Source organism: Myxocyprinus asiaticus, chromosome 35 (genome assembly GCF_019703515.2).
Source record: "Myxocyprinus asiaticus isolate MX2 ecotype Aquarium Trade chromosome 35, UBuf_Myxa_2, whole genome shotgun sequence".
Lineage (NCBI taxonomy): Eukaryota > Metazoa > Chordata > Actinopteri > Cypriniformes > Catostomidae > Myxocyprinus > Myxocyprinus asiaticus.
In genome coordinates this window covers 42,263,818-42,280,052 of record NC_059378.1, presented here as the reverse complement: position 1 = coordinate 42,280,052, position 16,235 = coordinate 42,263,818, and the positions used below count along the sequence as shown (strand labels likewise).

General features: G+C 35.1%; 1 protein-coding gene across 2 annotated transcripts; it reads right to left on the bottom strand.

Moving 5' to 3' along the window:
• Positions 1–57: 57 nt before the first annotated feature.
• Positions 58–15,470, bottom strand: LOC127426499 (soluble calcium-activated nucleotidase 1-like). 2 transcript variants are annotated; one of them, XM_051673359.1, is made up of 4 exons: positions 15,308–15,470; positions 4,820–5,470; positions 2,621–2,824; positions 58–1,956 (listed from the first exon to the last, which is right to left on the bottom strand). In XM_051673359.1, exons 2-4 carry the CDS (start codon positions 5,454–5,456, stop codon positions 1,586–1,588), a joined length of 1,212 nt encoding a protein of 403 aa, XP_051529319.1. In that variant the 5' UTR covers positions 5,457–5,470; positions 15,308–15,470; the 3' UTR covers positions 58–1,585. The 2 variants fall into 2 exon arrangements, with proteins under 2 accessions (XP_051529319.1, XP_051529318.1); XM_051673358.1 differs by lacking the exon at positions 15,308–15,470 and adding an exon at positions 10,544–10,657.
• Positions 15,471–16,235: the final 765 nt, after the last annotated feature.

Sequence of the window (16,235 nt, the reverse complement as noted above, 5' to 3'; positions counted from 1 at the left end):
CTTTTAGAAAATCAGTATTTAACACCAAACATCTGAGAGAAATAAAAAATCCTCAACTGAATATTAAATCTTTATTTGCATATTCATTTTAATATATTTCTCACTATAAAGACTATAAAGTATAATCTTTAAATTAATTCCATATAAACATGTCCAGTGCAGTTCATACGCTATAAAACATTAAGGCTGCGTTCACACTTTAATGCGTTTTCGCTCACCCACACTGGAACGGGGTTTTCCTCTATTAACAATACTCTTTAATGCCGCACACTAATCTCATGACATTAGTAAACAGAAAATTGCATTTTCAATTCAAAAACGTATCAGTGTGAACATGGCCTTAGACAAACAGCAAAAGTAGCATAAATAACATGTTTTGAGGTGATGTTGTTTTTAATAAAGGCAAATAATGAAATGTTTTTAACGCAATCACATATTCTATTTGGTAAGAGACGTCCTCTATTATTGCTTCAGTCCTGCAATTCACTTTGTGATAGACGTCCATCTGCAGAGAATGCACACAAACAACGGTGAAAATATACTGGCCACTATTTCAATCCACTTCTTCCAAATGTGCATGCATGTTCTGTAATTTCACAATGGCATCATGGGTAACAGGTTACAGAGATGACTCCTGAATGCCACAGATGCACATAACAGGGTTTCTACACCATTTGACAAATTCATTTCCATGACTTCTTAAATATGAAGTTGCATATATATATATATATATATATATATATATATACATATATAGTAAATATTTTTTTTTTTTTCAAAAATCATCGCACACACACAAAGAGCAATATTTTAGTGCCGAGCATAACCTCAACCCCCCCCCCCCCAAAAAAGAAAATATATATATATATGTTCACTATGGACGTTTCCATGATCTTTTAGGAATTTGTTCATTTCCATGAATTGCCCAAGTCTAAAAATCACTGTTTTAAAATATTTAAATAATAGTATATTTTATTATTATTATATTTATTTTCTCCCCAATTTGGAATGCCCAATTCCCAATGCGCTCTAAGTCCTCGTGGTGGCGTAGTGACTCACCTTAATCCGGGTGGTGGAGGACGAATCTCAGTTGCCTCCGCGTCTGAGACCGTCAATCCGCATATCTTTTCATGTGACTTGTTGAGCGCGTTACCGCGGAGACATAGCGCACGTGGAGGCTTCACGCTATTCTCCACAGCATCCATGCACAACTCACCACACGCCCCACCGAGAGCGAGAACCACATTATAGCGACCACGAGGAGGTTACCCCATGTGACTCTACCCACCCTAGCAACCGGGCCAATTTGGTTGCTTAGGAGACCTGGCTGGAGTCACTCAGCACACCCTAGATTCAAACTCGCAACTCCAGGGGAGGTAGCCAGCGTCATTATTATTATAATGACATTTTATATAAAAAATTATATACTTTATATGACGACACTGTTCAGTTGTATTTGTCACCTTACTGCTGTTTTCTGATATGTATTTTGTGCCACTGATAATGGCCAAAGACTTGCACTGAGACCCTTGAACTCCACTGGCTGTTGTGTCGACCTGCGCTGACCAATCATTCACCTTCTGATCTATATAAACTCCAAACCCTCATATTTAACATCACCGATCTTCGTATCGGGCAGCAGTATGCGTCCGTCCAGTGTGAAGGCCGTTACGTAGGTGGCGATACGGCCCGCGTCCTCCTCAGATTTGAGCGCCAGTATGATCTGATCGTCCGTGTCAGGAATGAATTTGAATGAGGAAAATCCGAGCGTGGGTTTCAATGGGCCAACACGCGACACGGAGATCTGACTGAAATCAGACGAGCAGCTCAGAACGAGGTTTGTGCCGCGACGTTCATCTGCGGTTTCGTCGTAACGTTCAGAACTTGCACGGCGAGGGAGAAAGAACCACCGCTGAAGACGCTCACTCCACACACCCGACTCGTGAATGAGATAACCTGAGATAAAAACAAGACAGAAAGTGATTTATATACGAGTAATAAAAGAATAGTTTACCCAAAAATGACTTTCTTTCGTCTGCAGAACACAAATTAAGATTTTTAGAAGAATATCACGGCTCTGTAGGTCCGTACAACGCAAGTGAATGGTGACCAGTACTTTGAAGCTCCAAAAATAACATAAAAGAAACATAAAAGTACTCCATAAGACTCCAGTGGTTTAATATTTGTCTTCTAAAGTGATGCAATTACTTTGGGTGAGAAACAGATAAATATTTAAATCCTTTTTTTCGAATGTGAAAGTGGAGATTCACAGTAAAATGGATTTAAATATTGACCTGTTTCTCACCCACACCTATCATGTCACTTCAGAAGACATGGATTAAACCACTGGAGTCATATGGAGTACTTTTATGCTGCCTTTATGTGCTTTTTGAGATTCAAAGTTCTGGTCACCATTCACTTGCTAAAAATCTTTATTTGTGTTCTGCAGATGATAGTAAGTCATACACATCTGGGATGGCATGAGGGTGAGTAAATGATGAGAGAATTTATTTTTGGGTGAATTATTCCTTTAAATGTTCATTTTAAACATTAGTTGAGAAGACAGTAGTAAAGACTGATTTTAGTATATTGCAAGTTCAATATAGTATAAATTACTCACCTGGTGGTTTGATTCCGGCTGCTGTCTTGAGCGCGTTATAATGCGGAACCCAGTTCTCGTGCTCCACATCACCATGGAAACCGACCACCTTCACCCACTCCGGGTTGTTGTTGACAAACTCGCCAGTGATGGTTGTCCATTCCTTACCGAGACCACCGACATACAGACGCTCATCTTTTACAGCCATCCACTCCGCCTTAAAACCTGGAATGAAGGGTCAAATGTCACATAGCAGACCCAATTACTGACGCAGGGTTGCATTTCAATTCACATACTTACACTACGCGCTAAAAGCATGCACTTAGTTGGTGATGATAGATGATCGTTAATTCCAATTTTGCAACATCTTACTTTCCACTTCTGAAGTCTTAACCCTCCTATGGTATTTGCTCATTTAATAAAAATGGTTTCCTTTATCTAAGCAGTACAAGACTTGGTGACTTTTCCTCCATTTCCATCTGAACATAAAAAAAAAAAACTGGGCTTGATTCAGTAAGTCTAAATGGTCGTAAAAACAAAAGCGACATCTTTGGTATTTGCAGTCAAAATTGACCGACCATTGAAAATGAATGGGAAAGACCAAAAAACAGAGCAATTTTTTTTTATCTGCCAAATACAATCAATAAATCAGCCACAATGCAGAAAAAACAGACAGAAATTACAGGGTGAGACTCTAAAACATCCTCAGTGCAAAACATACACACCCACTCACACACACACACACACACACACTTACACACCCACTCATACACAAACACACACACACACACACACACACTTACACATGCACAAAAATGATCTGGTGAGACTATAATACAGAGCTTTTTTTACGTTTGTCAAATAAAACAAAACAATAAATCAGTCATAATGCTAAAAACACACACTCAGAAATGAAGGGGTGAGATGATAACACACACACAATACAGAACACACACACACATGTTTGCTAAATACATTTTTACAATAGAAAGTTTGAAATTGTAAATGTTTACTTTGATTCTTCTGTTTTATACTCTAATTGAATTTGCAGTTCATTTCTGTTTCTTGATGTTCATTTTCTTGACATTATTATGCATTTACTTTGAGTTATTACATTTTTATGTTTGAAATAAATTATTGGTAGAAAAATGTTTATTCTGCATCTTCTCTTTGTAACACCATGGTCAGGTTTGATTGCAGCATAATGAGATTAACTGCAAAAACTGACACTTCAAATCAATTTAAAATGCTAAACTTTGACAAATAATAGTTTAATAATGTCTAAATATATATCCAAATGCACATCTCATGATAAAATCTAAAATTAGGTTACAACAAGTCATCAGACTACACAGTATGTGTCTACAGTCATCTACTGGCTGTTACTGGCATGACATGGTGTTCAACTCAAGTTATTTATATTTTGTTCATCAGATGGCAGCAATCTGCCAACAATTTATGTCACATTCTCATATTAACTTATAGAAGTGTAGGTTCTGAATTTTTGTATTTTTTCCAAATATTTGCTTATTTGTGTATGCAAATTATGGTAACATTTTTAAAGTACATGTAAATAAGATCAAAATAGCATAAAATCCCAAAATAAATGCATACGTTTATTATTCTTACTTCAGGGAAGAAGAAATGGTATCATTATCATCATCAAAAAAAAAAAAGGTTACACATCTGACCCTTCCGGTACAAAATGACCGCAAAACCAAAGGGAGGCGCCATTTTTCAATACATTAGGAGGGTTAATAAAGAGTACGTCATGTTCAAGTGCTTTCTTGTTGGAAAGAACAGGAACCATAGAGGACACCAGGTTCATTCTTGCATATTTCTTGGGGAACTCTTATTTTGGCACATTGATATGTAGTACTCAGCCTGATGATAATGGGATTTTGGACAAATACAAGCTATTTTCTCAGTGTAAAAATATACAACATGCATCAGATGTTTGCTGATATTTATAAATGTATATGACCGAAATAGAAAGCACTAACAATCAGCTGTATTTTGAGAAATGAATAAAACCTGCCATTCTCTACAGAAACTGTACTCTCCAAGGAACGAAAGACATATGAGTAAATGATGACAGATTAAACATTTCTGTGTAAACTATCCAATATAAAAGTAAATATGATCAGTTTTAATTTCATAATGATTTGAAATGCAGACAGAATGTAATTGCTCTATAAGGGTGACACACATTTAATTTACCTTTAGATACGCTGCCGTCTCCATCAGGCAAAATGACCCACGGCACGGCTCTGTTTCCCTCTATACGGTACACTACACCTGTGCGATCATCCACACTGTACAGGTGCCCGTTAAATGCCTCCAGCTCCGAGAGCTCCATGCCCCGCCCCTTCTCTGACAGATGGCTTTCCAGAATCACCGTGTCCGGATCCCACTCCACAGAAACGCTGTCACCGCTCTCAGACACCAGCAGGTGGCCCCGTTTCAGGTAACTAAACCACATGTTGTCCTTTTTACTGCGTGAGTCCATGTCCAAGTCCGCTATGACTCCGATCCGGTATCGGATCCCATCGGCCGTGTGTTCCGGAGGGGTGAGCGGGTACGTATCGTTGTAACGTGACCTGACTGTCTCGGCAGCGGCCATCACGCCCGAAACATCCCGAGCAGGACGCCATGATCGCTGGACGTTCCCTCTGCTGTCTGAGCTGTAGTTGGCAGTGTCTGTTGATGTTTGGTGCAGGTATAGCAGGAGACCCAACGCCAGTAGCGTTGCCACGATGATGGCCCGCCATCGGAACCGGAAACGCGGGTCGGAGATGGAGCTGGTGATGGAGGAGAACATGGAGTCACCATGAACAGATACCCGCATGAAGTTCATGGAGTCTTGCTTCTCTGTTGATACGGAGAATGAAAGGAGAAAAGTTTAAACAATTACAATCGTCTTGCATTCATTGAACCTACAAAAAATAATACAGAGCCATATCGAGTCTCTTTAGCTTCAAGAGGGAATTTCTTCAATGAAAACATAATGCAAAGAAAAAAAATTGCGTTTACATTCTCAAATTTTCTGTCCTACGCACAACACTTGCATAAGTCGGTGAGAACATCGGTAAAAGTGTTTACATGTAAAGTAAAATCTACGTGTGCAGATTGGTTTTTGCTTCAACTGTTTATGACTTTACCCTGATAATGGAACGCTGTTTAACCTTGTGCGACCCCGCATACACATGCATGGATGTTGTATTTTAGCTTCACTATATGCAACGCATCATTTAATTTCATTTAAACCGACTGATCTCAGTTCAGGAGACTCTGTGCTGTCAGTAAAGGGTTAAACTTTCAACAGAATCATGTGACAAAACAACATGGCGCTGATCACAGCGGAGCTTTTCTTTGAGAGAAAAGCCAACAAAACTACATCTGATAAGAAACCTAATTATGTTTTTACATTGAAACCTGTTTGAGTCAAAAGATTAGAGTCTCTAGTTCACTTCTAAACACTTCATTGAGTAATTACACTCCACTGTGCACTAAATCATGACTGCTCGTGAAATAATCACATCAATATATGAAAACTTGCTCTTAACAAAGCGTAAAGCTAAACATTATTGACCTTTGACTGTTGTGTTAATAGAAACACATCTAAAAGACACACACACACACACACACACTGACTCACCTGTTAAAGAGTTCAACTGTTCTGTAGCAAAACAACGCAGTCCAGCGAAATTATCAAGTAACGTTAACATTAAATGCATGCTTATCAGATAGACTCCAATTTTAATACAGTTTAATTTTAATCGTTATATTTAATTGACAAATTAATACTATGTGACATTACTGCACGTATAAATGCTCTGTATGAATGGGTTTCCTCTAGAGGTCGACCGATATATCAGTGTTACAGTTTAATCAGTGCCGATAGTTGCTTTATGGAACTATCGGTTATCTGCAAAAATCGATACCGATATTTGCTTTTAACTCCTCTGTGTTCCTCTGTGGCCAAAACCCCTCATCTGGTGAATATATATATAGGCTACAAAAAGCTTCATTTTGTGCATATACATAAAGGGCATTGTGATGGATCGAAGACTCTGTCACCATCACTGGTTATGGATGAATTCATGATTATTAATGCAAAATGTTATAAAAAATACACATGATAATTGACAAGCAATGGCTTATGATCTACTATTGATGAATGATGAGCTACTGTTGATTAATTACTGCTCATACAGTATTATCACATATGACACTGTTTACTGTATAGTGATTTTATTGTAATACATTATAGATGATTGGAAGAGTGCATGTGTGAACTGAAAGACATTTCAAAATAAGAGTCCCTGGTCCATTTTGGGCTTGTTTATATTTAAAAATCTTTTGTTATGTACCAAATCTGAATTTGTTCTGGTTATTATTGGGATTTTAGATGCATAACAAACACACATCTGGGACTGTACTCGTTTTGGACTCTTGCAGCATCTCTGTGCCCATCACAGTAAGGAAAGACTTTTAATAAATCGATTTTAAAAACTATCAACCGATTAATCTGTTATCAGCAGGGATGCACCGGGGTCATTGACAAATAAGGTTGTCAGAGGTGATAAAAATATTTTGGTTTAATATGATTTAATTATATTTTGACACATGGTTTAAACACATGTGACAAGTTGTTGGACATTTAATCTTTGAGTTCTTTTGTTTTTAATTTACTTTAAAAATGTCATGTATTGTAACCATCCAGTAAAAGTTATTAAAATAGTTTCCTTGCACCTTGAATACATGAGTGTACACAACTTCATCATTAATTTCAAAACAGTTTTCAAACATGAAAAATATTTCTTTACAAACATCATGAATTCTTAAGTCAAGAAAATCAAGAAGTTTTCTCATGGTTGCACCACATGACCTGAACCACATCTGTCTTTTCATTAAAATGGCAAAATATTGATATTCAATGATCAGTGTTTTCCTGCATAGAGAATTATGAGGTGGCTGCCTCCGACTGTCGATGAAACTCAGGCAGGCAGTCACGTGCACAGATAGACCCCAAGTGTTGCTGTGAAATTAAACCACTATAATAAAATCTCCATAGAGCCAGCAGAACTTAGGCAACAGCCCTCCATTAAGCTTAACAACAAGCAAGCTAATCAGGCGTTGGCTCAAAATAGCGTTGTGCCCCCAAAATTCAATATTTGAATTGCTCCTGTTTGAGTTGTTTTTTTATATGGATAACATAACACAGTCAATCCTCTGTGGTCACTGGAGGCGCCGGCACGATCACATGACATTTCCCCTGATAACAGCAGAAAGAAATACTCATACAGATAAGAGTAAGACATCATTTGAAACTATAAAGGGTTTACTTTTATTTGTGTACACTCACAATAACAGCAAAACATTGTGGTTTTGTAAAATAAAGAAATCATACAGGATGCGCTTTCTGCCGTCTCGGTCTCCGTGAACTTCTGTCTGGAGCGCGTCACGAAAATGAACCGAAACTCAGCGTATACTCAGCGAAAACAAATATTCTCTGATTGTGTAGTCCATATGAAACCAACGAGAGGTACAGTCTTTCCTGTTTGAGCTCATTATCGTTTCTGGAAGAAGACACACTGTGAATTTACCTCAGAAGAAGAGCGTGATCCGATACGGCCTTTCTAACACAAAAAGTGTCCCATAAAAGTTCTTTTATTTTGTCAGCGTAAACTGGAGACTACAAAACCTATTATGTTTTATTTCAACATCAACTTATTTCAATTACTTTAAAATGACTAAACACGCATAATCTTGATTTTCTCAGAAATGCAAACATGTACATGTCATGTTTGGAGGCTCTTATGTTACAACACTGCTGACAAAGTGATGCAGTTTATTTATTCATTTTGTTAATTATTCATGTTTGACATGATGACTTCAATTATGTCAACTGTATCTGGGCAAAATGTTGTACTGTTATCTCAAAGCAAGTTATGGCATTTGGAAGCAAGGTAGCCTTTTTTATCAAAAGTCCAAAAAAACTCTCCAAACAAGTGATCAGAGGGTTTTACCGAACCTAAGAACTACTTACACTTGTACACAGAATAAGGAACAACTGTTTCAGTTGTGCGCATGGTAAATCAAGACCTGTCAGTCAAAGCCATCAGTCCAATCCAAGAGGTAAAACTGATTGATCTCTACACATCGTCCCTTCCCACCATACCTGAGATCAGAGAGGATCTTATTTTCGGTTTAAGAGGTTAATCAAGTTTGCTGTTTGTTAACTATAAATGAACACATTAGCTGTTATGTTGTATTTAATTAATTTAATGTTGAACAGGTTAGCTTTTTTAATTAAATATGCTATAAGTTGATAACTGTAATTTTCTTCAATCATCTAAAATATGTTGCTTGTAAGTGTTTGCTTCAGCCAGTGGAAGGCATGGTACAAGTGTATGTGTGCACATGATCAGGATGGTACCACCTCTGCCTCATTTGGAGCCAGGAAAAACCCTGATGATGTGACAAAATTATTATTTTGTTTTAACACATAGTCTTGTGGCTCATCTCTGTTTTATGATTTTTGTCACATGACAACAAAATTTCTACCTACATGTTGGTTGCACCACATGACTTTGATTTGGTGGACAAAAGTTTTTCAAATATGAATCTTATTTTCAAATAAAATTGTTAAAATAATAATTATATTATACATACAGCATATATAATAATAATAATAAAAGATTATTCAGCATAACTCATGCCATTAGTTTTTAATGAGACTTTGAATTGTTTTACTGTTTCTGGACGGTTGCACTGACGGTTTTTTACTTTAAGCCCCAGAAAACATATCAAAATGACTTTGAACTCAGCAACTGAATACATGTTCATCACAGAAGAGGTGTATTCAAGTAACTGTTTTGTGTGAATTGCATTTGTAATGTATTTTTGAATAATTTATTACAATGAGTGTCACGTCATTGACCCACTGATGTATCAGCTGCCGATAATTACTGGCCAATTATTGACCAATTTAAAACCATCTGTATATCGGTTATAAGCATGAAAACACTGATATGAAGAAAAAAACAATGGTTGATTAATATTTAATTAGTAACTCACTTTGTAAAAACTCTGTGAATTTAAATGCACAATCCAGAAATAATATTAGCCACAATATGTAGAAGGATTTGCACTCCAAGAACATGTAATGTTTCATTTGTATTATTTCTTGTTCTCAAGTTAATGTGGAAAAAAACACCATAAACGGATGTGATGGTTGTGGAAGCGGCACGTACCTATAGGCCACAGGATGAGGGAATCAGCTGACTTTGACTTCTGCGATATCGGTATGATATTCATTAATGTTGCACGATTGATTGAATTAAGATTGAAATCACAATATGGCTTTTGTACCTTTTTGTATTTTTTAAGCAATCCTAAGTAAAACAGTGATCTGATGACCAAATAACATAGGTTGCAAAATATCGTTATCAGCCTAGATTTTGTTGTTGCTAAAATCAGTATTGGTCAAAAATGTTAATATTGGTGCATCCCGAGTTATCGGCCTTTTCCGCCTTAGTTATCAGTATCTGCAAAATCCACTAAGTCAACCTCCAGTTTTCTCAGATGAGTCTTGGTTCAGATTTCTTCCTAATCTATTGACCATCTTAAAAGAGTTTATTTCCTTTGATTTTCTTACTAGGAGTTTGTAAAGCCAATATCACAAAACACACCCCAAACACTGTCATTATCTTGGTTATTCAATTAAATAAGTGGTATTGATGATCATTTCATTATACGATGATTTAGTTAACTAATAAATATATCTAGAGGACAAAGTCAAGTCAGAAGCTTTGATAATACAACATATATTAAACTAACGCTGAATGAAACACATTCTCATCAAAGTCATTACTCCGTCGAGACATTCATTTACAAACCAGTAAAACATGTTGAAAAATAACATGAATCATTCTCTACCTCTCTTTCTCTCCCTCATGTCTTGTATTGGTTTCTTTCAATCCTTTATTTAGTCGTGTCTCTTTATTATGGGCCTCTCCCAGTGCTGAACCACACAATAATGACAGGACAAATCCTCACACAGACTGAACTCTTACCCACATGAATACACATTAACCCACCAATACAGAGACTTTAAAACTGCCCATCACACAGATATTGGGCTGAAGTTCTGTGGCAGAGGTTACAGGTGTGTAGTTCATTTTCTCTCTAAAGCTGTCATTCCTTTACAAATGTGAGAGCAGACTGAAGCATTTATTTGTTCAGAGGCCTGACCTGCGGACTGAGATATAATGATCTTAAATAATTCTACAGACTATATTAGAGAACTCTCTAAGCGTGTGCTTTGGAGCTCACGTCTCTCTTAAAGTTGGGAAATGATTGCACAGTGCCTTGAACACTTTGTACTCTTTGCTTGTGATATCTCACATTATCAGCACTAATAAACTGAGAGAGGCCAAAGTGGGAAAGAGTTACACTGCAAAACGTCTGTTAAAACATTGCAATAAACTGTTTTACTTCACTATAGCAGTAAAATGTTTGGACACAGCTACTCAATCTTAATTATTTTCATTTTCCACATTTTGGAATAATAGTAAAGTCATCAGAACTACTAAATAACATAAATGGAAGTATGGGAATAATGCAGTGATTCAAATTAATTAATTAATATTTTTTTAAAAGTCAAATGTGTTCAAACTTTGACCAGTAGTGAACTAATGTTTAGTTAAGCATTATACTCCTATAATGTAATAACAATATTATAACACATTTAAACTTCTACTAAATGGATACATAGGGTACAACAGGTCTAAACATACACACCTTGTATGACAAAAGTGCTTTTTCTTTTCTTTAATATTATTTGAGCAACATAATTTGTGTGAAAATAAATAATAACTAAAGGTCGTTCTGATTAAAAAAGTTGTATTTATTGTTTTAAAGGTGGCGAGGGAGCCTTTTGCCTGGCACATGGGGGGTTACGGTGATATTAATAATAGGGCTAATTTCTCAACTTTTGAGACAGCAAGAAACAAATTACCACCTTATTCAAAATAACCACCTCTAAAAAGGGTTAATTTCATGTTAATTTCAATCACATTTGGCATTTTATAACATCTCGTGTATTCTATGAACAAATGAATCTCCATTGTGATTGGATCAGTCAATGTGAGAACAAATCTATTCACCCCACTTTAAAAAACAATGTGTTTTATGGGGGCTTTTTACCCCAAATACTATCCTTTCACTTATTTACAGAGCCCCTGAAAGGACAGGGCCGGAAGTATTTTCTGAAATAGTTTTGTGCCTCCCAAGAAATTTACCATGTTTTTACTAGAATAACCATATCTGAACCTTGATATTTGTAGTAAAACAGTACTAATACAGGAAAACTAAAAATATGACAATAAAAATCATAATTTTGTGGTTATTTTTATTTTACTACAAATACCGTAGTAACCCCAGGTTTAACCATGGTCAGTCTACAGTAAACCCATTGTATTATATAGGTACAGTATACTGTATTAAAAACATGATTACTTAACTTATATTTCATAGTTATTACAATAAAACCATGGTTTCTGTCAAAAAATACAATAAATAAATAATAATAATAATAAAAAAACAGTTAGCCTAAAACAATCATGGTTACTACAATATTACTATAGAAAAAACATGTTTTCCGCCAAAACTACTACAGTCAATACTGGTAGCACTTTATTATAAGGTTACATTTGTTACTATTAGTACATTAAGTATCAGTAAAGTAACAGTGAATAACATCTTTTTTACAGTATTTATTAATCTTTGTTAATGTTAGTTCAAAGTACATTAACTAATGTAAACATATACAACTTTTGATTTTAAACATCATATGTTGAAATTAACATTAACCAAGATTAACCCTCCTATGGTTTTGAAAAATGGTGCCTCCGGTCATTTTTGACTGTAAGTGTCAGATGTTTTTTTTTTTTTTTTGATGATGATAATGATACCATTTCTTCTTCCCTGAAGAACAATAAACGTATGCATTTCTTTTAGGGATTTTATGCTATTTTGACCTTATTTACATGTAAATAAAAATTTTTTACCATAATTTGCCTATACAAATAAGCAAATATTTGGAAAAATTAAACAAATTCAGAACCTACAGTTCTATAAGTTGAAACATGAAGAAAATATGAGAATGTGACATAAATTGGAGGCAGATTTCTGCCATCTGATGAACAAAATATAAATAACATGAGTTGAACACCATGTCATGCCAGTAACAGCCAGTAGATGACTGTAGACACATACTGTGTAGTCGGATGACTTGTTGTAACCTAATTTTAGATTTTATCATGAGATATGCATTTGGATATATATTTAGACATTATCAAACTATTATTTGTCAAAGTTTATCATTTTAAATTGATTTGAAGTGTCAGTTTTTGCAGTTAATGTCATTATGCTGCAATCAAACCTGACCATGGTGTTACAAAGAGAAGACACAGAATAAACATTTTTCTACCAATAATTTATTTCAAAAATAAACATTTAATAACTCAAAGTAAATGCATGATAATGTCAAGGAAATGAACATCAAGAAACAGAAATGAACTGCAAAATTCTGAAAATTCAATTAAGAGGATAAAACAGAAGAATCAGAGTAAATGTTCTGCAGTTTCAAACTTTCTATAGTCAAAATGTATTTTGCAAGCATGTGTGTGTGTGTGTGTGTGTGTGAGTGTTTGTGTGTGAGTGTATGTGTGTGTGAATGTGTGTGTGAGTGTGTGTGTGTGTGTGAGTGTATGTGTGTGTGAATGTGTGTGTGAGTGTGAGTGTGTGTGTGTGTGAATGTGTGTGTGTTCTGGATTGTAAGTGTTTTATCATCTCAACCCTTCATTTTTGTGTGTGTGTGTGTTCTGCATTGTGACTGATGTATTTGTTTTATTTACAATGTAATTGTAATTTTTATTACAAATGTAAAAAAAAAAAAAAGCTTTGTGTTGTAGTCTCACCAGTTCATTGTTGTGTTTGTGTAAGTGTGTTTGTGTGTGAGTGGGTGTGTATGTTTTGCACTGAGGATGTTTTAGAGTCTCACCCTGTAATTTCTGTCTGTTTTTTCTGCATTGTGGCTGATTTATTGATTGTATTTGACAGATAAAAATTTTTTTTCGGTCTTTCCCATTCATTTTCAATGGTCGGTCAATTTTGACCGCGAATACCAAAGATGTATTTATTTATTTTATTTTTTTTAACAATCATTTAGACCTATCGAATCAAGCCCAAAAAAATATTTCAGATAAAGGAAACCATTTTTATTACATGTTTTTTACAAAAAGAAAATTTGTCAAAATTTACTGTATACCATAGGAGGGTTAACAAATGCTGTAAAGTATTGTTCATTGTTAGTTCATGTTAACTAATGTTGTTTACTAATGTTAAAAATGTAACCTTATTTTAAAGTGTTACCACAATATTACTATAGTAAAACCATAACTATGATTTTTATTACCATAGTTTTCATTTTTCTGTATTATCACTATAGTTTTACTAGGAATATAATGGTCAAAATATGGTTACAGTAGTAAAACCATGGTCAATTTCTTGCGAGGGAACACAGAACTGTCCTCTAAGGGGATCTATACTTATTGAACAGTTATTAAAAAACTTTTGATTTAATCAGCTTGAACAAAACTGAAAATGACAAATACGTTTTCTGACTCAAAATAAATGTGATATTTTCAGAAATTCTACATAAATTAGCAATCATCTCAAAATGTAACTAGGCGTTGTGCACATTGATCTCATGAATCAGGGATATTTTTGCAGTGTATATTGACAAACAAGTGTTTAGAAAAGTGCTGTGGTGGTTTTTATTGCTGTTTAGTGTTTTGGGAGAAAATAAAATCAAAAGTGCCTTTTATTCTATTGTAAACTAATCTGTAATTATAGCTATTTAACTTTATAATATTAACATTAAATTATGTATAGCCTATAAGAAACCCATCATTTTAAACATTTAATTGGCCTAAACTGCAAATTATCACCCTTGTTTTTGTTTATCATTTAACAACTATTTACCTTTAAACATGTGCTGGAATTAAAACAAACGATACACAAATAAAAGACATAGTAAAATGGTTATTTAGTGTGAAATAATAGTTTCATTTCTGTGATTTCTCTCGCTGCTTTATCTGTTTGAATAAGAGCATTTATTTAATTTGTGTTTTCCAGCATTTTAAATGAGCGAATAGCACATTTTTGTGCTAATAAAGTTCATATTTATTTCCACTCACATGCTTATTTATTTCCATGTCATTTTTTTTTTAAATAAAAACGTAGTATGTGAGGATCGATCTTCTTGACACAAAAATATCGATACTTCAAAATTGATCCGCCTACCCCTTCCGCGCATGCGCTCCTGCAGCACACACGCCTATTTATTTACATTCACTCAGTTTATGAACAAATAAACATCCGTTAAATCGTGATTTAATCAAAGTGCTTGTGTACACAACCATTCTGGAGGATTCTTGTGTTTCTTAACGTTTGATTGAGGCGGGGAATGCGTATTAATGTATTAATACAAGGTTATTACTGCGTAGTTTTAACATACAACTCTCATTGCGACGACTGCTTTCACTCATTGAAACAAAACTAAAAACACTAAAAAAATAAAAAAACACACTAAATTTCCCGGATATTTGTCCAAACTGCAAATGCATCATAACTCACCTGATTCTGTTCCCCTATGCGAAAACTCGGCTGAATTGCTGGAGTTATTTAAATCCAGAGTTATTTCACCCCCGATCCATTCTGTGCAAACGCCGGGACCTGACTCGCTTTCTTCGGTGGTTCAGACGCCAACACACCGGTAACCGCAAAAACTCCTCCCATGAAACTCTGCGAAGGCTTGGGTCCTGAATATTAATTACGTAATGCGACGTTCGCCCAGTAGCCCTAAGTGATTGGCGCTTGAAGGCTTGGTGAATGAATATTAATTAGCTTACGCAACTGGAGGATTGCCAAGAACGCAAGCGTGACCTAATTAATATTCATGAGCTAAGGCCTCACTCAAGTAAAGCAGTCGTAATTTTGGTGGCTGTGCATGTCAATTTTCAACTAAAATGACCGAGAAAATGAGTTTGATATTGTGATAGGAAAGTTACATGATTTAAATAAGCAAGAAAGGCTTTGTGTTATAGTATACATTATTTTGCCCACTTACTTTGAAAACTAATTTGGCGCAGTGCTGCCACATACTTATTATTTTCACTGTTATGTCATATAAACATCTTTCTCATATTAATGATATATTATGTCTCATAAAATTATATATTTTCTCGACACTTAACAGCTTTGTGCACATGTTGGTAGTTCCTGCTCAACAGTAAATTAATTCAACATATAACCATGGCACAGTTATTTGAAATCAATAACCTTTATTTTCTTCTCTGTTAAAGCCATTAAAACATTTTACGATGTGGAAGTAAACAACAACACAAAATATAAATGGTTTGACTTTGGCTTTTGTGAATTGGTTATTGAGCTGTAATTCTCAAACCATTCCCACTAAAATTGAGTAATCTTTAATAAAAAATAAAACAAATCTTAAAAATAGGCTAAAATATTTTTTGAGTTAATTTAGATTCATTAAATGTGT

Coding starts and splice junctions, on each gene's coding strand:
- LOC127426499 (XM_051673358.1), bottom strand. Junction 2,825..4,819: donor AGACGGCAGCGTATCTAAAG/GTAAATTAAATG, acceptor CCTTCATTCCAG/GTTTTAAGGCGGAGTGGATG. Junction 1,957..2,620: donor AGCCGGAATCAAACCACCAG/GTGAGTAATTTA, acceptor TTTTTATCTCAG/GTTATCTCATTCACGAGTCG.